The 23,479-nt window shown below is 37.5% G+C and overlaps 1 protein-coding gene across 2 annotated transcripts in view; it reads right to left on the reverse strand.

The window, feature by feature from the left end:
* The window catches only part of LOC121312198 (probable G-protein coupled receptor 158), an 80,200-nt gene extending 61,124 nt beyond the window's left edge, over positions 1–19,076 (reverse strand). For both annotated transcript variants that reach the window (XM_041244155.1, XM_041244153.1), the window contains exons 1-2: positions 17,762–19,076; positions 8,974–9,079 (exon numbers count right to left, since the gene is read on the reverse strand). In XM_041244155.1, coding sequence (XP_041100089.1) covers positions 8,974–9,079; positions 17,762–18,702 — 1,047 coding nt within the window. In that variant the 5' untranslated portion in view covers positions 18,703–19,076. The remainder of the gene's footprint in view (positions 1–8,973; positions 9,080–17,761) is intronic.
* Between the last annotated feature and the right edge of the window lie 4,403 nt (positions 19,077–23,479).

A 23,479-nucleotide genomic window follows, 5' to 3' on the forward strand; every position in this document is an offset into this window, starting at 1 on the left:
GGCATGAACTCATGTGGTTTTCTCCATACCCTAGACTTCCCATCAGTGTGAAACAGCAGGAACCAGGATTCGTCAGACTAGGCAATGTATTTCCAATCCTCCAGTGTCCAGTGTTTTCGTTCCTTAGCCCACTGCAACTGCAGTTTCTTGTGTTTTGCTGAAAGAAGTGGAACTCTGTTAGGTCGTCGGCTGCCATACCCCACTCTTGTCAATGTACGACAAGTTGTGCATTCTTTTATGGGTCTTTCGGTACCAATGTTGTACTGGACTGTCAGTTTACTAATTGTAGCCCGCCTGTTGCTCTGCACAATTCGTGTCAGCCTCCTTTGGCCTTTATCATCAATGAGCCGTTTTCGACCACTGGCCTGCCGTTGGCTGGATGTGCATCCTTGGTACACATGGGAAAACTGTTGAGCGTGAACAACCCAACAGCGTTGTAGTTCTTGACACACTCAAACCGGTGCACCTGGTGCCTACTACCAACCCTGTTCAAAGGTACTTAAATATTTTGTCTTGCCCGTTTACCCTCTGAATGGCACACATACACAATTCATGTCTCAACTGTGTCAAGGCTTAAAAATCCTTCTTTAACCTGTCCCCTTCATCTACGTGGAAAGAGCAGAGTGGGTGTTCCTAATGTTTTGTAAACTCAGTGTTTATTATAATGCAAAATGGCTCAGTATGATACCTGTCAGAACTAAAGATGTTATAAAAACAAGTGAGAAGCAATGTTGACTATAAGCGTATGACATGAAATCATTATCACGTTTATGCAGAAAAAAAAATGTCGTTCTTTTTTCAATTTATTCTCATTAGAAATCCAAGATGCCATTGTCTCTAGCAGAATATTACTTGGGCTCATCCTAAAATCTGTAGCAGTTCATCCAGTTAATCCAGTACAAAGTGATGTGACTGCAGTTGGACACTTATGATCACATATCTGATCTCGATGCTTTCTCTAATTAAAGGCAGCAATACGGCACTGAACTGATTAGTAAGAGGTTTCAGAGGAGCTATCCTGGGAGACAGTCAACATGGTTTTAGGAAAGGGAGATCTTGTCTAACTAAATTGCTTGATTTTTTTGAGGATGCAACATCGATAATGGATAACTGCAAAGCATATGACATGGTTTATTTAGATTTCCAGAAAGCTTTTGACAAAGTCCCACACAAAAGATTAATTCTCAAACTGAACGCAGTTGGGATTCAAGGAAACACATGTACATGGATTAGGGAGTGGTTAACATGTAGAAAACAGAAAGTACTGATTAGAGGAAAAACCTCAGAATGGAGTGTGGTAACCAGTAGTGTACCACAGGGATCAGTATTAGGTCCTCTGCTATTCCTAATCTACATTAATGATTTAGATTCTGGTATAGTAAGCAAACTTGTTAAATTTGCAGACAACACAAAAGTAGGAGGAGTGGCAAACACTGTTGTAGCAGCAAAGGTCATACAAAATGATCTAGACAAGATTCAGAACTGGGCAGACACATGGCAAATGACATTTAATAGAGAAAAGTGTAAGGTACTGCACGCAGGAAATAAAAATGTACATTATAAATATCATATGGGAGATACTGAAATTGGAGAAGGAATCTATGAAAAAGACGTAGGAGATTTTGTTGACTCAGAAATGTCTTCATCTAGACAATGTGGGGAAGCTATAAAAAGGCTAACAAGATGCTCGGATACATTGTGAAAAGTGTTGAATTTAAATCAAGGGAAGTAATGTTAAAACTGTACAATGCACTAGTAAGGTCACCTCGCTATAAAAAAGATACTGCTGCTGTAGAAAGAGTGCAAAGAAGAGCGACCAGAATTATTCCGGGCTTAAAAGGCATGTCATATGCAGACAGGCTAAAAGAATTGAATCTGTTCAGTCTTGAACAAAGATGACTACGTGGCGACCTAATTCAAGCATTCAAAATTCTAAAAGGTATTGACAGTGTCGACCCAAGGGACTTTTTCAACCTGAAAAAAGAAACAAGGACCAGGGGTCACAAATGGAGATTAGACAAAGGGGCATTCAGAACAGAAAATAGGAGACACTTTTTTAGAGAATCGTGAGGGTCTGGAATCAACTCCCCAGTAATGTTGTTGAAGCTGACACCCTGGGATCCTTCAAGAAGCTGCTTGATGAGATTCTGGGATCAATAAGCTACTAACAACCAAACGAGCAAGATGGGCTGAATGGCCTCCTCTCGTTTGTAAACTTTCTAATGTTCTTATGTTCTTATGAACTCCAGCTGTATCATTGCATTCGGTTCTAAAACCCATATTTACAAGTATACAGTATATCAATTTGTGTGGGCGGGGGGGGGCTTCTTTATTGACTATTCAACGAGCATTTTGCTGCCATGCCTCAAGTTACTAACATTATAAACGATACTGCACTCGGAGTCGTGTAAACATTAGTGTCCAGCTACTAGAATAGAATTTCATTTAAAAGGACCCACACATACTGCACATGTGTAACAGTGTGCTATGCTCATAAGAGTTCATTCAAATGATAAATATATGACATGCAACTTCCTGGAGAAACTGCTGACCAATCCTGCTGGTTTAAAGTCTACTTGACTTTGTTTTTTGTACAGCAGTTTAGCATTGTGTTGAAACATTTTTAAATGATGGATGTCTATAATTCATCTCTATTTACATATTGAGTAATATTATTTTATTCTCACTTCATGCTGAATTAAAATGATAAACAGGTTTATTCATGATACAGTTCAGTCCTCATATACTATAATAAGCACTCACTCTACCCATTAATTTGTGAGGTGCTTCATTTAAAGTGTGACTGTCAATGTTGTGTTATTGTCATGCCAAAACCATTTTCCTCTGTGTCCAATTGGCCTTAATGAGGCTTTGGCAAGCTAGCCTTCTGTACTGGAAGTTTTATTATTATTATTATTTTTTTTTTTTTTAAATAATGAAACAGAACCAGATTGCTAAGTAATGTAATTCACTCTTAAGAACTTTCAAGTTCTCATTTTATAACATCAGTTTTCTCCTCTTTCTCCTCGTTAATTAAAGACTGGAATATAGGCTTTATACTAAACCCTGTAGTATCCTATGTGCAGGGAGTATAAAGTTTAAGTGTAAAGCACAGGTGAGGTCGCAGGAAGTGTACTTATTGTGCTTAACAGGAATACAAAATGGCTCCATTTGAGTAAAGAGAGAATGTGGTCATGTTTATAGACAATATGTGTTTTAAAGCTTTGGTTATTTTACCTCAGAGTAAAATAAAAAGGTAAAATGAATTGGTTTTAGACACAAGATATTTATAGTATATCTTTGCCAGTTTCCAAATATTAGGGCCTGATTTTGATTGTTTTAAAACTAAGAGCTGTCTGTCTGTCTGTCTGTCATGCTTACATTATTAACCCTATTTAGTTTAAGTTATTGAGAATATTAAATTATAGGGATATGATGGGGGGGTCTGTCTGTCTGTCTGTATGTCATGCTTACATTATTAACCCTATTTAGTTTAAGTTATTGAGAATATTAGATTCTAGGGATATGGTGGGGGGGTCTGTCTGTCTATGTCTGTCTGTCTGTCTATATGTCATGCTTAAATTCTTGCATATATATGGAGGCTCACTTATTTTGTTTGCAAAGAATGTGTGTTTCAAAAACCTATCATGTTGTCAGTGTCGCCCACATAAATTTGATAAAACAAGTTCTGTACTGGGCTGCAGTTAGCTTGAGGGGATCTGGCCTTCTGGACTGTTCTAGTAGGAAACTTTCTGCTGCTGCACAGTCACAGAACTCATATCAGTGGATGTGCTCGTCACCTAGGGAACCGTTGGCATATTTTTTATGCCAGTTAATTTAATCAGTGTTTCCTTATTTACATTTCAGACAGACTGTTCTGAGTTCTGTGACACAGATTCCGTTTTTGGGTTAGCTTCAGTTTGAAGCTGGCACAATACTTTTGTCCTAGTTAAGTTTTTAATGTAAATGTAAAAACGTTAGCACAGTATTAACCATACCACCTCAATGAAGCATGGACTGAATGTGCTTGGAAAACTATTTTATTAATACAAAGCAACTTAATTGGAATATGAAAATATCAGATTGCTCCAAACATTGCATGCAACCATATTGCACATACAGTAACCTTCACATTATGAGATTTTTCAAAACTGCGGTCTACTTAAATTTCCAATTAGAGGAGTATTTGAAACAGACTGGATGGGTTCACTTAATCTTAAGAACCAAATTATTTTTAAATTTAATATTTGGGTTCCCAAATATTGAAAATATAAGAATGGACACCAGAATTATGATCATCAGAGAGTCATTCTGAATTTCAGGTGGTTACTGTCACATTGATGGATTAACTCTAGACAACGTTGCGAATAAAATTAAATGAGCTTTATTTGAACATAGAACTTTACAGCATTGCTGTACTCTATCACGTAATGTCTTACTAGTCAGTTTCAGTACTGTTACAGGTTTGACTGGTCGGCTTGATTTCCACTCTGGCCTTTTACACTAGCTCCCTCTTGCTCTGGCTACGTGCTCTTAAAGACACAGTGAACAATTCACTCATCCTGACAGTCACTTGATCCACATGGATGCTTAACAGGCTCAACAGGCCTTTCCAATTACCCCAGTTTCCCCCTGCCAAACAGAAATAAATAAACCACAATCACAAATTTGGCTGGCATTTTTAAAACACCCCTTGGAGGCTGGAAATACAAATGCCCTCACTCTCCTTTTCTAAGCTCCTTTTCTATTGTTTCCATCCTACTCTATAATTGTAGCATCAGGAACCACTGGGGTTGTACAGCACAGATTTCATGAACAAGGTCCCCCTGATACGTATCAACAGGACTGCCTGGAACTGCTTTCCATGAAGCTAGGCAAGTCACAAGGGTGTTACATAACACAGAGCTTTCTTTAAATAGAGTCTGAACAGGACCAAACTGCACTAGTGTACATGGACTCATATAACCCTACTATATTGCCACACTAAAAAGCTTGGATGTCAAAATTTAGCACTCCAAAATAGCATGCATACATTTGCTTTTGCATGTAAACATATCCAGTGTGTTCTGTAAACCAAACAACTTTCGTCAGATTAATATCTATTCATTCGGATGAGTTATGATTGATTATGTGGTTTTCTACTCCTTATTTCTTGTGTTTCATGTTGTTTGCTGTGGGGGTGTGAGCATATTGTCAGGTCCTCATTGTAAATGAGAATTTGTTCTCAATTGACTCATCTGGATAAATAAAGCTTTCAATTGATTGATTGATTGATTGGGTAAGGTTTAATTACTTGGAACTAGCGCTTGTGTTAAGTTACTAAATGAAGAATACTCAACAATTAAGTAATAGTTGTGTAGGTGTGTGGTCATGGTCTCCAAAATGAAGTATCTCAGATTGCGCAGACTGCCTTTCAGATCATGTAATACTGACAATGTGTAGATCACTTATGGGCAACTGATGCAATGCAAACAGTGTTCTGTTGTTTTTCACAAGGATGAATTACCCTCTGTTTAGCAGGGGGGGCATCAGACATTGGTGTTCATGCTGATGTATGAAAAATCACTTTTAGTATTGTCAAAACATCTTAAAATGCACATCCTTTGGAAATCAGGAGCAGTAGAATTGTTATACTGTAAATATATTACTCCCATTAAAGAATAGCAACACATTTCTCCTGTGCTGGGATCTGAATGTATAGTTAATGTTGCAAATGCCCATTTGGAGTTTATACTGTAGTCTTGGCTAAAAATGAGAAGTAGGTCAGCAAGAGCTAGACTCCAACACTCTTAATAACTTGGGCTAATGAACAGCCACGGTATTGTTTCTTCACAGTGGGAGAACTGTAAATGTGGCACATTGAATAGCCTACGGTGATTCTGTTATGTGGCTGTAGATCCTGGATCATTTGTGCTGTGCTGTAGGTCAAATTGCCTGATTGCTTTGAGACAAACCTATTGCAAGTGACTCTAACAGAAAGTATAAGGGCTTAGAACATTTGTAAAATAAGTACAACTTAATCATTTATCTTGATTACAAGTAATCAATATTCTACTCTGCTGTTAGATTTGTTTAGGGCTGAAAACTTTTTGTACTATGCATTTCATGAGTCTTCATTAAGGAATCCATTACTGAAGGTCAATCTGTTTCAGTTTCTCAGATGAAATACCAGTATTCTTCAAAATAACAATGCGCTGCCAAACAGCAGACAGCCAGTGTGTGAAATGACATTACCTGAAACCTCTCATTGAGAGTATTATTTTGTTTTCTTTCTTTTTTTTAAAAACCAATTAATTTAGCAATGAATCAGATTTCCAATGCTGCCATTTTTCTTCATCTTAATTCTACAAGGATCCCATTAACTGGCATTATGCATTGCAGCTAATAATATATTTTGAATTGGACCATTCTAAACCACAGTTTTGCTACACAGCAAATGTTATATAGAAGAATCGCAACATAGAAGGATTTAGTGCTCACTATGTGACACGTGTTATCTCTTGACCCTCCCCTTTCATTGGGATTCCAAATCCTACAAGTGGATAATAAACTGTTTGTTGTATTATATGTTGTACTAGAGAGGAAGACTGTTGTCTCCAAGTACACTATCTGCAACCTGTAATGTAACAGCACCCACTAACATGGCCTTTGCAAAATCACGAGCACCTTCTGCTTTCCGATGATTGCAGCTGAATAGTTGGACACAGCTCTTACATAGTGTATATTGATCACTAAGTCATGCTATGTTACCAAATAAATGTGCATGCAATGCAGACTGGGTAGCCTTTTTAATGTTACTTACATTACATATCATTCATTATACACTTTACAATGTGTATACATGTTTATCTGTGCTTCATGATCTCCCCAAAAATCCAATGCTAATGTACTTAAGGTGACCATTATTTTAAATATAACATTATTTTAAAATATATACTCCAGTATAAATATGTGCAAGCAAAATAACAGGGAAGAAAAAAGACTTTTTTTTGCCAAATGCAGTTTTAATTTAATACCTTTCTCTTTGCACCAATCCCCCAGTGAAAGAACCACAAAGACAAAGAGCATTCTTAATTATTTAGCATGCCTGCTGCAATCCATTAAACTACATGTATTATACAGGAGTCAAATACATGCTGGATTATAAAGCTATCTTTCTAAGTAATAAAAACAAAGGCATTAAGACAAGGAAAAATACTACTGACTAGGGTTTCTCCCCTCTAAAAATAGACATGTGAAGCATTGAACCCTTTACTGTGGGGGTGTTCAGTAAAGAAATCAGCTGCCGACAGGCCAGTCCGTGATGAACACATGCACAGTGAAATGTTATATAAACAGACAATGTATTTCAGTAACATAAGGAGGATGTCACTTATAAATACCAGCAACAAAAATCCCCTGTGAAAGATTTTTGGTAAAGAATATGATACAAAGGTTGGCAGTACGCAGCCCACTGGGAGCAAGCAATATGCATTTCTCAAAATATTTTCATTTGCATGTCTTAAAATTGTCAGCCATTCACTTTTAAATACTTATACAACATTCCCTTAAACCTGTAATCAAGCGTTAATGCATACCTGCTAGACACAGCAATTGGCTGAGGTGACTATTAAAAGCTCCAAGCATGCCAATGTGTAGGAGGGCATTTGTAACCCTGCACATCGCAAGCAAGCGGCTGAACCACAATGCAGAAGAGCTGAGCTCATCTGCATTCATGACTACAGAGCTTTCAACCTCTTCTCATCTCACCAACAGGTGGCAGGACGGAATCTGTGACGGCAGTGTATCACACAACCCTGCCCATTACACCTGGATCACTGTGGCTAAAGAAAGTTTCTAGATTATAAAGTCCTGTTAGCTTTTGGAGGGCATCTGCTGTAGGACCATTGACACAGAACCTGAAACAATCTGGGGTTATCAAATGCTTTTCATCAAAAGCATGATCAATTAATTAGCAGCCTTTAGTTCGAAAATTTCGTTGTTTTTTTTTTTTTTAAATAATAATTCCTCCCGTTTTTTGTCAGTGTGTGCTTGTATGTGTGCTGAAAGGGGTATGCATATTAAATGGTTCGGTGCAAAGAAAGAATGGGTTCTGCATTAAGCTGGATGTGAAAAATACTCCACCATCAAAGAAACTTCGCCCACAGCTTGTAGATACTGCGTTATTAACTGCATAACAAGAGAAAGTTACTTTGCATTCTAACATATTAATGAATATTTCTTGTTCCTCTTGGGTATGTTATTTCTATGTTTTATAGCTAATTCCACAAATGGACAGTGCTCAAAAGTTAGTGTCATTCTCATCTGGAAAAGACCCTTTCTAAACATGCCTACCTAACAGAAGATCTGATGATTTTAAACCTCAGGATTAACTACCTGGTGTTTTTCAAATTCAGCTAAGCAACCAGGGTGTTCTGAGTGAGGCCATTTCCCATGCTCTTAATTAACATTTCAATCATGTTGGTAACAGTATCTTATATACTGTTTTTTATTCTGCCCTCTTCATTGCTGTTGTCTTGGTTCCATTCTGAATCCTCCAGCATGGGGAAAATGGCATAGTTCGTTCCAGTAAGTGTAGATGGAATACCTCATGCAACTCCAGCAGGGGACAATAAGCAATGCTCAATATCTGAAGCAATGCTGCTGCTATATAGGAATACTATGGCTTTATACAGTAGTGTCCGATTAAAGGGGGGGGGGGGGTACCTTTTTAGTGTAAATAACACAAGGAATTTGTACTCTGAACTGATGTTAAGTGAAGAGGCAGGTGCTGGTTTTCACAAGAGCGGATCACGAAAAAAAGTAGGGCAGCTGAACGTAGTAGAGCAGTGTTCTTACAGTGTTAAAAAAATTGATTTATTGCACTGGGCTGCTGTCACAAGGTGTTCCTTTCAGACAGAGCCAGCTGTTCTCAAGATCTAGATGCTGTGTGTCTGGTCTGATCATGACCCACTGCCCTGCTAGCAGCCTTACCTCTGTGCTGTTCAAGTGGCACCTATGAGTTCCTGCAAACCACCCATCACTGGAGCACTGGTCAATGTCCACATCTTGGAGGTTGATGTCCACCCTAACCACACCCCTGGAGAAAAAGAGCACAAGCTTAGTAATAGTTTATTTTTTCAGTGATATCTTTTAATAGGATGAGCTCAATATGTATGTTTTATAAGTATACATTTTCTTTTGCATATCAACTCTCAAAGATGTTGTTTCCATCAACAGGGTGGAATTTGATAATCTTTCCTTCTCTGGGTTTAAAGATCGTATTTGGGAATTGCTTAGAACCTCTTGCCAATGCTTCTCCTTCAGTCCATATTCACAAAAAGATATGTCTTATTTATCCTATTCTTAGATCTCTGTAGGCTGCTGGTTAAGTTTGAACCACACATGTTTTTATTGTGGTGTTTGTACATTGTCATTGTTTTTAATACATTGCAATGGTCTTTTCTATTGTTTTCCAGGACACCCTTGCCAATAATAATACATTGGTAATAGGACAGTATAATACATCCGATGTGTAAAAGCATGTACTGTACTGTATGAAGCTGTGTTGTGTATGCTATAAGCTGTGGTTCTTTTTAATAATCCTTATGGCTATTATACCACTGATCCCAATGATATGTCTATGGATTTTATCCCTTTCTCTTTCCTTTTTATCATCTATAACATATCTCAGAAACACACAGATTTTTTGTAAACAGCAGTCTATCATATCAACATGGATACAGAACACAAATACCAATGGTTAATAATTTTAGAAATTCAAAAGTCTAGACAAACACCTCAAGAGAATATGTCTTTGCTTTAAAATACATTTTGATAAAACATTTGTCTACTTTCCCACTAGTTCACCCTATCATTGGGTATTGAAAGTTAGGGTTGACTTAATAATTAACAGACAAATCTATTGCACAATTTATTACATCTTTCCTTTGGCCAAAAACTTTGCCTAGCATTGATCTGGAAAGTCTTCTTACCTTTACATATTCTGTGTCTTGCATGGACACATAAACAGCCATAATATAGATCATTTCAAAGCACAGTATCTGGAACTGATGTGGAAGCCAAAGGAGTACTTGGGCACAGTAATGAACAATATTATTTTATTCTATTAATACAGTATATTTCTAAACAAAAACAAAAAATCTGTATTTGCTCTAAAAAGCAAGGCTGCTCTGAAGTGCACTGACAGAAACAAAATTGAAGCACACTCTAGCTGTTTTAAAGAACTGTAGTTGCACATAATTTCAGCGAAGTCATTACATTATTAATGTGTCAACTCTCAGTGCTCCTCATGTTTAAAAAGCCATTAACGCTCTGTAAGATACCTATAAAAACGTTACACGTTCCAGCTCTTGGGCACAAAGAAAAACCTTTTCATTTAACAGGAGCTGTCAAGATGATCCTCTTGTGATAATTAGCAGCAATAAAAAATACTCTGCAATCAATACAAACTGCTGGAATTAGTGTACATTACATGACTGTAAAATAGAAAATGTAGTTGACTTTTACATATTGCAGTATGGCAACAAAGTGGTAGTGAATGGTAAATAATTTAAAACTTGGTGTGACGTTTTGTCAGCTGTTTTAATCTGAATGGAAGCTTTTTTGTGAGCTACAGTTTTATTACATTTTTGTCAAAGGAAATTTGGTGACACTTTGGCCCTACGTATTAGACAGAGGAAGATGCAAAATTGAAATATATGGGAATGGAGCAAAGCAAACAGTTCTGAATTATGTAATTCATTTGTATTAGTTTTTCCAGACTTTTGGACATTGTTATTTCACTTGGGTGTCTAACCCTAATCCTGTACAGACTATTGCCTACAAACCCAGCATCATCGTTGGAAACCCAGCACACAGTCGCTATGTTGTTGTCAGAAGATGCGAGGCAAGTACCCCGACACGCACTTGCAAGCTGGCAGGGGAGAGTGCAGAAATGCAAAACTAGACTCGCCCAAATTTATCGCTTGGGCAAACCAGATTCGCCCAGCATTGATTTTGAAGCGTTAGACGAAACTATACTCATCTGGGCTAGTCCTGAAATTTAGTGAAAATTGTTGAAAAAACGAGTGTCACCCAGTCATTTTTCTCAAGTTCTGGGCCAATCTAGATTTCCCCGATTGGACGAATCTTCAAGATTCGCCCAGAAGCCCTTGGTGATACTAGATTGGCCCGGGCAAAACTAACGCCTTTAACATACAGGCTAACTTCACTAAAATGAACCCTTCTTATAACGAACACCCATTTTTAATGATCCCAACAGCAAAAAACAATTTTTTCAATGCAAATTAGCCCTATTAGAACGATCACGTACAGGATCGGACCAGACATAACAATCTCAGTACTGACTGACACTGAACTTTCTCCAGTGTCAAGTGTGTTATTTTCTCAGTGAAAACAAAGACCATGGTTGACTAATTCAAACATTACGCTAATTCAAAGATTACCTATTGTAGTATGAATCATGCATAACAAATGCAATCGTTGACTGTCCGTCATCTTCACACAAACTGCAACCAGCCAACGGGCCTGAGGAGCAATCTCTGAGAGCTGGATAGTTTTTTCAAAAGAAAGGACATGTAATTACTGTATTCAGCATGTAAGTGTACATTCTTTCCCTTTTCATTTCTTTACTGTTTTCTTTTAAACATACCTGTAGCAGGGTGATTGCCTGTGTTGGTGTAATTTATATGTGGAAGCGAGTTTGTTTTGTGTGCTTTTTGGAGTTGTTATGTTTGAGCAAATGATTGTTTACAGACTGCGACACAGTGCTTGTGAAGGCAATGCCCAGCCCAGGCCATATGAAGAAGCAGGAGTCGTCATAAGAATACCTGCTTATCAGTAGGTTAGTTTAGGGGATATTGATCCCATGTAATGTATAGTGAGGGTTAAGTAGTGTAGCAGGTTCCTGGAGTGGGACACTTCCTTTAGTAAGGCTAGTTTTATTTTACCTTTTGTATGGTCTTCCGTATGTTTCCTCTGTGCGTTACCATCACTGGTAGCGTCAAATGACCTGTTTGTTTGCTTTCTGCTTTACGTTTCATAAATCCTGCGTGTCTGTGGCGAAGTTTCATGTCTCTCTGCTTGTAATGAGGTTACCCACACATGTGACATGTGTACCTTGTCACAATAACATTTAAATGTTGAATAATGTGAAGGAATCTTCATAAAAATACTGTATTAATGTTCAATTCAAATGTGCCCTTTTGTCATTATTCTGACACAGAAAAATGCCAAACGCTATTATAGTGAACACCTTGATATAACAAACATTTCTCCAATTCCCATGGAGGTTAGTTATAGTGAAGTTAGTCTGTACTGTACTGTAATATACTACTGTTTATGTTAGCTTAGGCAATACCAGTGTCTTGTGTGGATTCACACATAATAGAACAATGCCTACTGTTTCTCTTGTATTAAGTTTTGAAGTTATGTTTTTGTTATACCTCGTTTCCACTGGACCTAAAAAGGGAGTTTCTACTGTTGGCCATATCGGCCCTGGCCAGCCGCGGATGCTTTTTCTGGCCTGGTTTGCTATGCTCCACCCGATGTGGCCAGGCCTGGACACAAAGCAACTGCGTCATCCCATAGCAGGGAGGCATGTGCTGAATAAGAAGCTGACATTCAAGCTTTCTTCACTACTGCAGTTTGTCTTCTTTTAGAGGGTTTGGACAACTGGATATTGGGAGGGCTGTCTGAAATCGCATGTAGAGCGAAAATAAAAATAACGCCCAACGTTCTTTCAATTGCAGCATCTATTGCTCAGCCACAGCCCGCAGTGGAAATGAGGCATTAGTGTGTAGTGTACAAACAAGGGCCTCTTGTCAGCATAATGTCAGTGTGAGGATGATCTAAGCTGGCTGCTGTGTGTATCTGTCTGTGAGTGATGAGGTAATCATAATATTAATAGTAATCGTAAGCCATCTGCTAGACTAATGCATTTTGCCTATTGGGAGGTAATCCTCTAATGACATTAAATAAATATTCACTTAATCTCATTTTGAATACAAAAAAATTATTACACAGGGTGCCCAGCTTGAATACTAATACTCATAATACCGCTTAATAAAATATTGCCCATAATGCCCGACATGTGGCAGGGTTCCCTGTTATCACAACTAAATTAACTATCTTAGGAGAGACAAGTTTGTGGTTCGCCAGTTTAAAACCCTTGTTGCTGAATTCATGTCCAATTTATGGTATAGCAATATTTCCTGATCATACCCGTACCCTAGTTTTTTTTTTTTTTTCAGAGCAATAATATCAAGATCAGTTATTTTACACAACTAATTTAAAAGCTGGAGTCACATTTTTTTTATTTCACTGTAGCTTTTTGGTCCCATGCACAGTAGTTGCCATGACTGTGAGTTACACTGTAACCCCTGCTGTGTGCAAGGTATTACAGCGAGCACGAAATCCTGACACCTGTGCATAGGACTGCACCGTTTGAGAACACTGGTGTTTAACTCAGACCCGCAATGGTCATGGGCAACAAACAGCAAACGCATTTTACTTTCGATAGCATTAAAACACATTGGAATTTTGACTGCCTCCTTCTAGGATCCATTTCCAAACAACATGTTCATATGAATATACTGCATAAGGGCAAACAAGCCTATGAAAGTCAGCGGTCTTTAGTGTCACAAGGAAATAACCCACTGAGAAAGTGTCTGAACATCCTCATGGATGGCAAAAACGCAGTGAACAATACCTGAAATGTGTTACGCGAAATCCCAAATAATAATGCGATTACTTTGTGTTCACTCACAGTGTGAGAATGTAATGCTGATTGTTTCTTTCACAGGGTTGTTTTTTCCTTGGTTCTATCTACCATCAGTTCTTTTAACTGTGTTTTGGAGGCATGGCGATGACATTGAACTTTGCTTTAAATTTCAGTGTCCACTGACGTTGCTGTAGAAGGTGTAGACCTTCCAGGTCTTCATCCATGTAATGCTACCTGTTTGGGGGTTTTGCTGGTGGTCAATGTTGATCTGCTGTATTGCTCTTGGAAGCTGCCCTGTCATACTCAATTTACTCTTCACAAGTGTGACCTGCCTGTTGCCCAGTTACCTGCTGCAGTGTACCTGCTAAATCTCTCACAGCAAATCCCAGTACCACAGACTAGTAAACTAGAGTAAGGTATAAACAGGGCCAGTTTTTTCAAGTAATGGAAAGATCATTTTATGACTGCGACATTTTTGAAGCACAAATCCCATGACTAAGTGGAAAATAACTAAATGAGTTGAAAATTGTAAGGATTCATTTCTGAAATGCCATTTTGTATTTTCCTCTGAATTGTATTCCACTTATGAGGAATGACTTTATATAACTTTCCAGCACATTCTTCGTTTGTGGAGTAGAAGTGATAAAACATAAAAGTCCATGCACTGACTGTGTCTCCTATTGCAATATGTGATTTTCTTAGCTGACGATGGCTTTGAAGACTGCTGTTATATCACTGTGTTATCTGTTAAGGGAAATTGTTGAATAGATAGGGCAGGAAACTTATGAAAGTAAAACTGAATGGCCCCTTTAAAATACATGGCATGTAAAACTTTGCTGTTAGGCAATAATGCAGCCATTGGCAGAAGGAAGACTTTGATGATAACAATATCTAGTGAGCAATATATTGCCTTAGGGTTTACATTAGATTTGATTTGCTTTGCCTATTGAATACATTTTTTTGTATTTTTTTTTTCAACATTTCTAACCGTGGTTACAAATGCCTTGTGAAATGTGTCATTGCAATGAGAGTAGAGGTCAGTGCTTTAGTAATCAAGCCTGTCCTATCATTTTAATACACAGCAAGAACAGAGTGGGCTTTATTATTATTATTATTATTATTATTATTATTATTATTATTATTATTATTATTATTATTATTATTATTATTATTTTTTCTGCTATCACTTATCCCCCTCCAGTAGCTTGGATACTACAACATCAGCCTTCCAGTCTTTTGCTTTCCCACATCTTGGTCACCAAGGAAACAGTTAGCAGGACAGTCAAGAAGTCATACAGCAGACACAAAATATATACCAGAGGAATCCAAAATTAGTATGTGCAATGAAAAACTGTTCTAAAAAAGGGATATTTATATATATATATTTAAGAATCTGACACATAAGATATTTAAATGCACTCTGTATTTAATTTGTTTATTAAACCAGAACTTAGAGGGAGAGATTAAAGCCATTAAGATAATTTATTAGGAGAGGTCCAAACTAAATAATGCTTAAAGGAGGGTTTTTGTTTTATGTAAAAACCCCATTGATCTAAACAGGCAATTTGTAAAGGTGTACTTGTTTAAAAAATTAAACAATGCCATTGTCATTGGTGAGACTAAAGGGTTATACTACAAACTATAGTAACTAAAGTATGGTAAGTCAACAAATCAATACTGTAAAGCCATAAATATTTGCAATCCCTTTATTATGCGTTTTTTGCGTATAAAAATAAATAAATAAATAAATAACATTTTTGGCACGAAATCAAATTTCACTAACAATACACACTTCGTGCATTGCAGCAGGTAGCCAAAATTTCTGGAGCAAAATATATTTTATGGGTGTGATTCGTCAAATATTTTGGTTGCAAATATTAATGGCTTTACAGTACTACGGAGTGGAGATATATATATATATATATATATATATATATATATATATATATATATATATATATATATATATAAATCATCTTCATGTTCATATTGCACTCTGAAACTATGTACAGAAATGTTTATCATGGACCATTGTAAATGCTATAACTGTCTGAACAATTAAACACTTTACCTGCAGCTACTGAAGTTATCAGGATAATATTTTACAACTGCAGCTGTAGCTACAGTATGTGAAGATTATTAATTAGTCAAACTAATTAGCAGCCAAAAATATGCCAATATTGTGCAGCTCAAAGGTGTATAAGCCATGTAAGTAAAACTGATATTTATTGGGTAGCCCATAGAAAAGACACAGATGGGAATATGTGAGAGGCTTTGATGTTTTGTTCATAATGGCACCAGAGCACAGGTAAGTGTTGTCTTTGTTTTTTTTTTTTAATAAATTAAATACAGTGAATACAATTATACAAATTTAGATCAATTAAGAATGTGTTTTATTACAGCTGAATGGCGGGTCAAGGCTTTTACTCTCAGTGCAGTGTATTAATCTAAATTATTCTGTCCACTTCAGTTTGTTTCGAGTTGCTTAGTAATATAACAGTATAATATAATATAATAATATAGTTGCTGGGTTATTTCTTTGTGCAGAAAAGAAAAAAAAAAAAAAGAAATAATGAATAATGTATTTATGCCTAAACAGGCTGTTTCACATGTACATGACCAGCCCCTAAAACAGATAGATAGAGAGATAGAGAGATAGATAGATAGATAGATAGATAGATAGATAGATAGATAGATAGATAGATAGATAGATAGATAGATAGATAGATAGATAGATAGACATTTAGCCATATAACACTTATTGTGTAATAGAATAATTCAAATATCACAAAATGGAATATTTCACAATTGTATTTGTAGGGTTCTTTCAGAGCATATCAATGTACCTGTCATCCTACATTTAAAGTGGAACCCTCTTATAAGTGTATTACTGTTTTCAAATAAAATAATCTGGTTAGATTACTCCTGTTGACATTTCAAAAATTCCTTTCAATGCATTATGTTGTCAATATATTATACAATCCGCCGTGTTTACACTTTCACATATCTGTTACAATATCAATACACTGAATAAAGTTTGTTTTGGAAAATCGCATCTGAGCCAATAAGAATGAGCCGTTCCTTATCAGATTATCTGAGGTCAGGTACATGTGTTCAGCGTGAATGTAGCGATATTATATCGCTATATATATATATATATAATATATATATATATTATATATAGAGAGGAGCAGAGAGACTCTCTCGAGAGAGAGAGAGAGAGAGAGAGAGAGAGAGAGATAGGGTGAAACTGGCACCAATTAATATACAAACACATGTGTTTAATGACCAGGTGTTGGCCAAGAAGCAGATTCATGATCTAAAATGAAGTTCTTCACTGATGTTGGAGTAGGACGAAGCACATGATATAGTCTGCCTTGGATTTGAGAAGGAAGCCAGCACTTCCTCTCTGAGGTGTAAACACGTGACTGTACAATGCCAGAAGCCTCTCTTCAGTACGGTACTGTACAATGTTTTTTTCTTTTCTTTTCGAGTATGCCTTTCAAAACTACTTAAAAGTTGTATATAAAAGTTACACTATGACACATCGCACGTGTCATTTCAGTATATAATAGACTATATCCCGGCTAGGCTTTTAGAAGTATAGTATTTGTGTCTATAATAATACACGTTCATTTTACAATGTTCAATTATTGGACGCCCAAAACCTAAATGTTGCCTTCATACCAATCCGTCTCGGTACAGTTACTGTCAGACACAAATAGCAATTGCGCGATAAACAATGAAATATATGAAGAAACTGAAAACAACCAACTTTTCAATCATTTTGGCAAAACACTGCACTAATACACATGGAAATTAAAAAAAATAAATAAATAAAATTTACTGTAATAACAGATTTACCCAAGGTGCATTAGTTTGTTCAAAACTTTAAGATTTACCGTACGTCATATTTACAATCTGCTATAATAAAAATAAAAGCAAATGGAAGAACGCGTACTGGAAGTAGGAAGCGAGTCACACATTGCACAAAACAATATCAGTAGAGTTACACCAATATACGCTGCTTGTCCATACCTGAATTCGGGGATGAGGTTTGGTCTGAGTCCATAGAACCCAGCCGAGAGAGTAAGAAGCCAATGGGGGATAAAATTTCCATTTTGACACTCAAGGAACGGTGCAGACCACTTGATGTGAGTTTTATCAACCACGTAACTGTCTCCTCTCCTCAGTGAAGCATCCAGCGACGCGATGTCGTGGATCAACACCCTTCTGTGCAGGTGAGGCTTCCTCCTGGATTTGAACACATTGAACCACTCCGTTTCCAGCGTCTTGTTTCGCAAGCGATGGGCCGTGGACGACAAGTCTTGCAGTACTATTTCGCTGTCCGTTCTGGTGGCTTGCAGTAAGACGTGCGGACCTGACGACACAGGCTCCTCGTTGAAGGTGACCACGGCCCTCTGAATTTTGGGATCCCCTTCCAAAATGCTCCTAACTAACGCGTGGTACCATTCGATATCCCCTCGGAGGTTTTTCTCCCTGGACCTGTTTGCTTGCAGGATCATGTTGAGGAAGTTGGTGGCATGCAGCACCGTATCCAGCGCGCTACGCAGGGAGGAATGGGATGCGGTGTGTGACATGCCCCGTAGACTTCCCAGTTCGTATCCCTTGGAACAGTTGACATTTTTCAATTTAGATGAATCCCCTGTATGAAGAAAAGCCGTAGCGACCCTGGGTAGATCTCCGTCTATTTTCTGTGCCAAAACAGGGCGATCAGTAGCGGATTTCATCAAATAAGTCTGCTGGTATTCCGGGTTGTTCATATGACTGTTATAAACAGGTTGCTTTCCTTTAATAGTCTTTTCCCTGTGGTGTACAGCCCGCCCTTCAAATCCATGATTTGATCCAATAACAAATTCTATTTGTACCTGCAGCAGTATGGAAAGCAGGAAAACAGCCATATCGGTTTTACCCCAGTCTTCTTTCTTATGATACTCGAAGAAGAAATGCAAATGCATGCAGCCAAAACAGTGGCTAATCTTCAAAACACCAAATGCAATTATAATCACCTGTAGATAAGCTAACGCACTCTCAACTGTGGCTTAGCTCTGGAAATACGCTAAGGACAGTCTTATTCTCAGCAGGTCACATCCTTTTCTCGGAGATATTCTGTAGTTAGCTTGCTTATGCCTGTATCCACATCCGCCTGTCTGTGATTGCTATTGAAATATGTTTTTCAAGATCTTTGTAGGGGAAACAACATCTCCCTCCGGATAAAGTAGCGCCTCCAGTTTGCCAGTCACTCTTTATACACTATGATACTCGCCCACAAGCAGTCTGAACTGCTGGGGAAAATACGATGACTATTCAGATAAAGAGAAGCGTACCGCTCACACACTTCGGTAACAAACAAACTCCGCCCTCTTCTTTCTATAAAACAAGCAGTAACTAAACACAGGGGCAGCTAAGAACCAATTGCCCTTAAATCCCGGCTTCGTAATATTCTAATAGGGTTTCTAAAGTGGGCTTGATTCGTGTATGGCTATTCTTTCTGTCAATCATGTGATAGCGAAATGTTAGGTAGAGGCGAAGGAGCTGTCCAGTTCTGAAAGCAGAGCGGCGCTTTCACGACATGTTAGGATAAATTGTTACTGCACAAGACGGGCTTGCGGTCGTATCTACAGCTTGTCTTTGCATGGTCAATACAGCAGCTGTTCATAATTGGAAACGTAACTATAAAATATAACTAGTTTATTTTTCGATTGGTACGGTACTTGTACCTGTCAGAGGAGTCATAAAATGCTCAGAAACTGTAAACGCATTTAGGTATTGCTATCAATGTGCGGACACAGTTTGAGAAAATATCCCCCCAAAGATAGTAACTCAATGTCTTAAAAAAAATTTAAAGTGCCAAAATATTTAGTTTGTTGTTGACTTTCACCCTGTTTGGAATTTTGTGGGATTGGAGTTAGAAATACTAAATAAAAATATAGTGAGAGTCAAGGAGAAGTCCCCACAAATATAGGAATGAAAACATGATTGTGTGTGTGCGTTCGTGCGTGTGTGTGTGTGTGTGTGTTAACAGACAAGAGGTTTTAAGGCACTGTATTGTGTGTTTAGTACACCACTTGTAAGAATAGGGTACAAACACAGTTACAATAGTGGTAGCTTATTTTTTTAACTTGTCTACGTTTTCGATTGTTTGTACATTAATTACTGTTTATACAGTAATTTAGCTGTGTTTGTTTACGTAGTAATTTACATACAATGACATAACTTTGCTTGACAAAACAGTACTCAAAAATGTAAAAAAAAATGAATATCACTTATTTTTAGATTATTAAAGCTTTTGGTGTGGATTAACACAGCAGTCATTGAGACAGAAGCGTCATTTACAAATTTGAGTGGATTAAAACTGTTGATAATCAGGGATACAGACCAAGAGCCTTAATGTTTCAACACCAGTGTTAAAACTTTTAATCAAAATCCACATTTATTGCTTGTTGCTCACAACCATAAACTAATGGAGAAATGAAGAGATCAATCAGTATTGCAATTATTAAATGGCCTCAGTGCTTATGGACTCAGCTGTGTAAACTATCACTGCATGTAAAGCTTATCTGCTATACTGCAGTTAAAATATGATACCTGATTCTGGTTTGGAAAGCCAGCCTTATCCAATAGCCATGATGACTCAGTCTGCACTGAGTGAGTCATTCCATGTCCTTGATACTCAGTCCATTATCTTGCTATAAAATTTGGCATAGGTAGGACCAGAACAGAATGAGCATGCTCCCAGAAGATATTTTAAGCTTGCCCAAAAAATGACTCAGGTAGCAGGAGTTTTTCTTCACTCTTCTCCGAACAGAATGCTTTCAAGATATCTTTACTGGCCACTTCATTAGAACACGTATACAGTGCTTAATATCCGGTTGCCCTGATGACAGCCTTGACACAATACAAAGGTTCTGGAAGACATCTCAAGGGATGCTAATCCATTCAGTCTTTCATATTTCGTGCACTTGATGAAGAGAGGTAGTCAGAGGGGCACAATGACAAATGCATTGTTCAAGTTCTTCCAAACATGCGCTATTGGAGCTAGATACAGCGATGGGGTGGCCTCTGTCATGTTCTTTAAAATATTTATGCACAATTCTGGTGCATTATCGTCGTGAAAGTATCCATTGCCGTTAGAATAAAAGTGCAGCACTGTTGGGTGTGTTTGATCTCTAATGAAGTTTAAAACACTGAATTAACTTTATAGGACTGTAGAGCTCACATCACATAACCAATCTAGTTTGAATCTCGATTAGGGCTGTGCAGATACTCAGGTGTAGTGCCCTTTAACATGTGAATTAAAAGACATTTTCAAATATGTTAATTTAACAAGGAAAAGATGCCTTGCTTTCATATGCCCTCATATATACAATTGACTACCAATCAATGGCAATTTAACTTCCCCACTGAATTATGTAAAAGCCACTTGGAGGCAACATTTTTCTTACACCCAGGGCTCTGACATTTTTACTGTACTGCCTTATCAAGGCCGTAAATGGACAGAAACTACATGTGACCTTTCCTTATCCCTACCCGCAGAGCCAATCACGCTGCCTGAATTATCTACCGCTGTGTATACTGGGAGGTGTTTCTTTTCTTGTTGCATTTAATCAGAAGTTAAATCAGGCCTATTGATTGGTGCTCATTAATTGTGTAGACAAGTGCTAATCAAGGTTTTTTTTGCTGTGCAATTAACATGTTTCATTCCATTAGTAGTTAATGACTTAAAACACATTTTAGGGAATTACTTGCAGTTTTATCTGCAGCGTTAATTTCTATTTCAGGGCAATGGCGAATCTAATCAGGTAGACAGGTCTAATACAGTGGCACGGTTACTATAAATGTAGGCATAGTAAACAAAGTATTTAGTGTTTAATCCATTCAGCATCAAGTTATTTCCTCATACACTTTAAAGTTGCACACAATTATCAAAGGGTTAATTTTGGTTTGTTTATTTAAGATTTGCAATTGGTGTTTCAGAGATTTCTGTTCACATGAAGATAAAATAGATCAGACCTGTTTAAGTAGGTCTAGCGATCTCAAAAATATACATGAAATCAGCTTCAAGTAGTTTTAGCCACCCCAGGAAAATGATTAATCGCACTATACATATATATGTAACTGTATATAAAGGGGGATTCCTGGGCTACGGGAGAGTTATTTATATTTTGCATAGGCTAAAACTACTTAAAGCGTTCATGTGTATTTTCTATGTGTAGTGTGAATAGTCATGTTCCTCGGGTGGCTAAAACTTTTCTGAAGTGGCTAAAACTACTTAAACGAGTCTGATCTATTTTATCTTCATGTGAACTGAAATCTCTGAAAAAGCCATTCTAAATTTTAAATCTATTAGTCTCTACTTTCACACTATCTGTAAATGAAAAGCAATTGGCAGCAACCATTTAAAAGAAAAAGGAATCGACAAATCTGAAGTCAATTTGTCTTTCCTTGAACACTCGCCTTTCTATTTACTAATACTGTTTCTACAGGGAGTATGAGAATTAGAAGATTCTGCAGAGTGATGCAGTGTAACGTAATTCAGATGTTCTACATCCCTATAGTCCCTGTTTCATATGATATCGACAGTTAACAAACTACAAGGGATCAAAACTTTTTTCTATACAGTATTGTTTTGTTTTATTTTTCTTTACTTTCTTTCGGCCTCCTCTCTCTGCTTTACAGACAGCCTGGTTCTCCAGCAGAACATGGCTTCACTAACAATGTTTCAAGTCAAGTATATTGTAAATGTCAATAACTAATTATTTACAATGGTATCCCGAGTCAGAACTGAACCATATCCCTGAGGTGAAATGAGTCTTTGAACTGTGAAATCACTTGATACTTATTAAGGATAGAAGTCCATCTGAAGGAAAGCTCCTATGTATTAGATATAGAGGATGCTGAATGATCGTTTGTGGTGTGCGTTTTTTTTATTCAGCACAGGAGGATGCCCCAGTAAATCATGAGCGCCAACAGGGGCGAGTGGTTAAGGACGTCCTCCTGCTACATTTAAAAAATGTATACCACAAACAAGCATTCAGAATTCAGCATGCAGATTCATTTCAAACCCTGTTTATGGCCTTTTTAGTAGAACCTTGAAACTGGTCTCTGTTACTTCGTGCTGTTACCGGTGTGGTAATGTAATGTCTGGGCTGGTGTACAATGGTAATGCTTTGTAGGTATTGTTTGGATGCTTCGCTGAATACTGTTACCTTGTTAAAGAAGGACAGGAGAAGTATTTAAGAGCAGGTTAGGAAGCGAGTGGGAGGAGATCAGTGGGGACGCACAGGCGTACTACACCAGAGTTTGGAGTGAGCTGAATCAACGTATGGTTCCAGATAACAATCGGAATGACAGCTGTAACCAGAGTGAAACGGGACAACACCGCGAGGCTGTAATAGCGAGGAAGTACAACAGATAGCATACCGCTTTGAAACACTTCAGATGCACACCGCTGTATGAAATACCAGAGCAAGGAGCAGCGGACTACGGGGGCCTTTCAACTACCGAGATTGTTGGGGTCGTGCAGCATACTAACTCAGGCAATCTTTTCATGTAGTGTTAACAGCTTGTATTTTGTATCCTTCTCCTATCAGCATTGATGAAACTGTGCTTGGTACTACATATTCCTTTCATAAAGGTATTGTAAGCTTTGGAGATATTATCATTTTTGTGGATATTGTGAGTGTGTTAGTGTGTTTAAATGCTATTTGGTATTTATGTATTAAACTCTTTTCT

The sequence above is a fragment of the Polyodon spathula genome, chromosome 3 (genome assembly GCF_017654505.1).
Source record: "Polyodon spathula isolate WHYD16114869_AA chromosome 3, ASM1765450v1, whole genome shotgun sequence".
Classification (NCBI taxonomy): Eukaryota; Metazoa; Chordata; class Actinopteri; order Acipenseriformes; family Polyodontidae; genus Polyodon; species Polyodon spathula.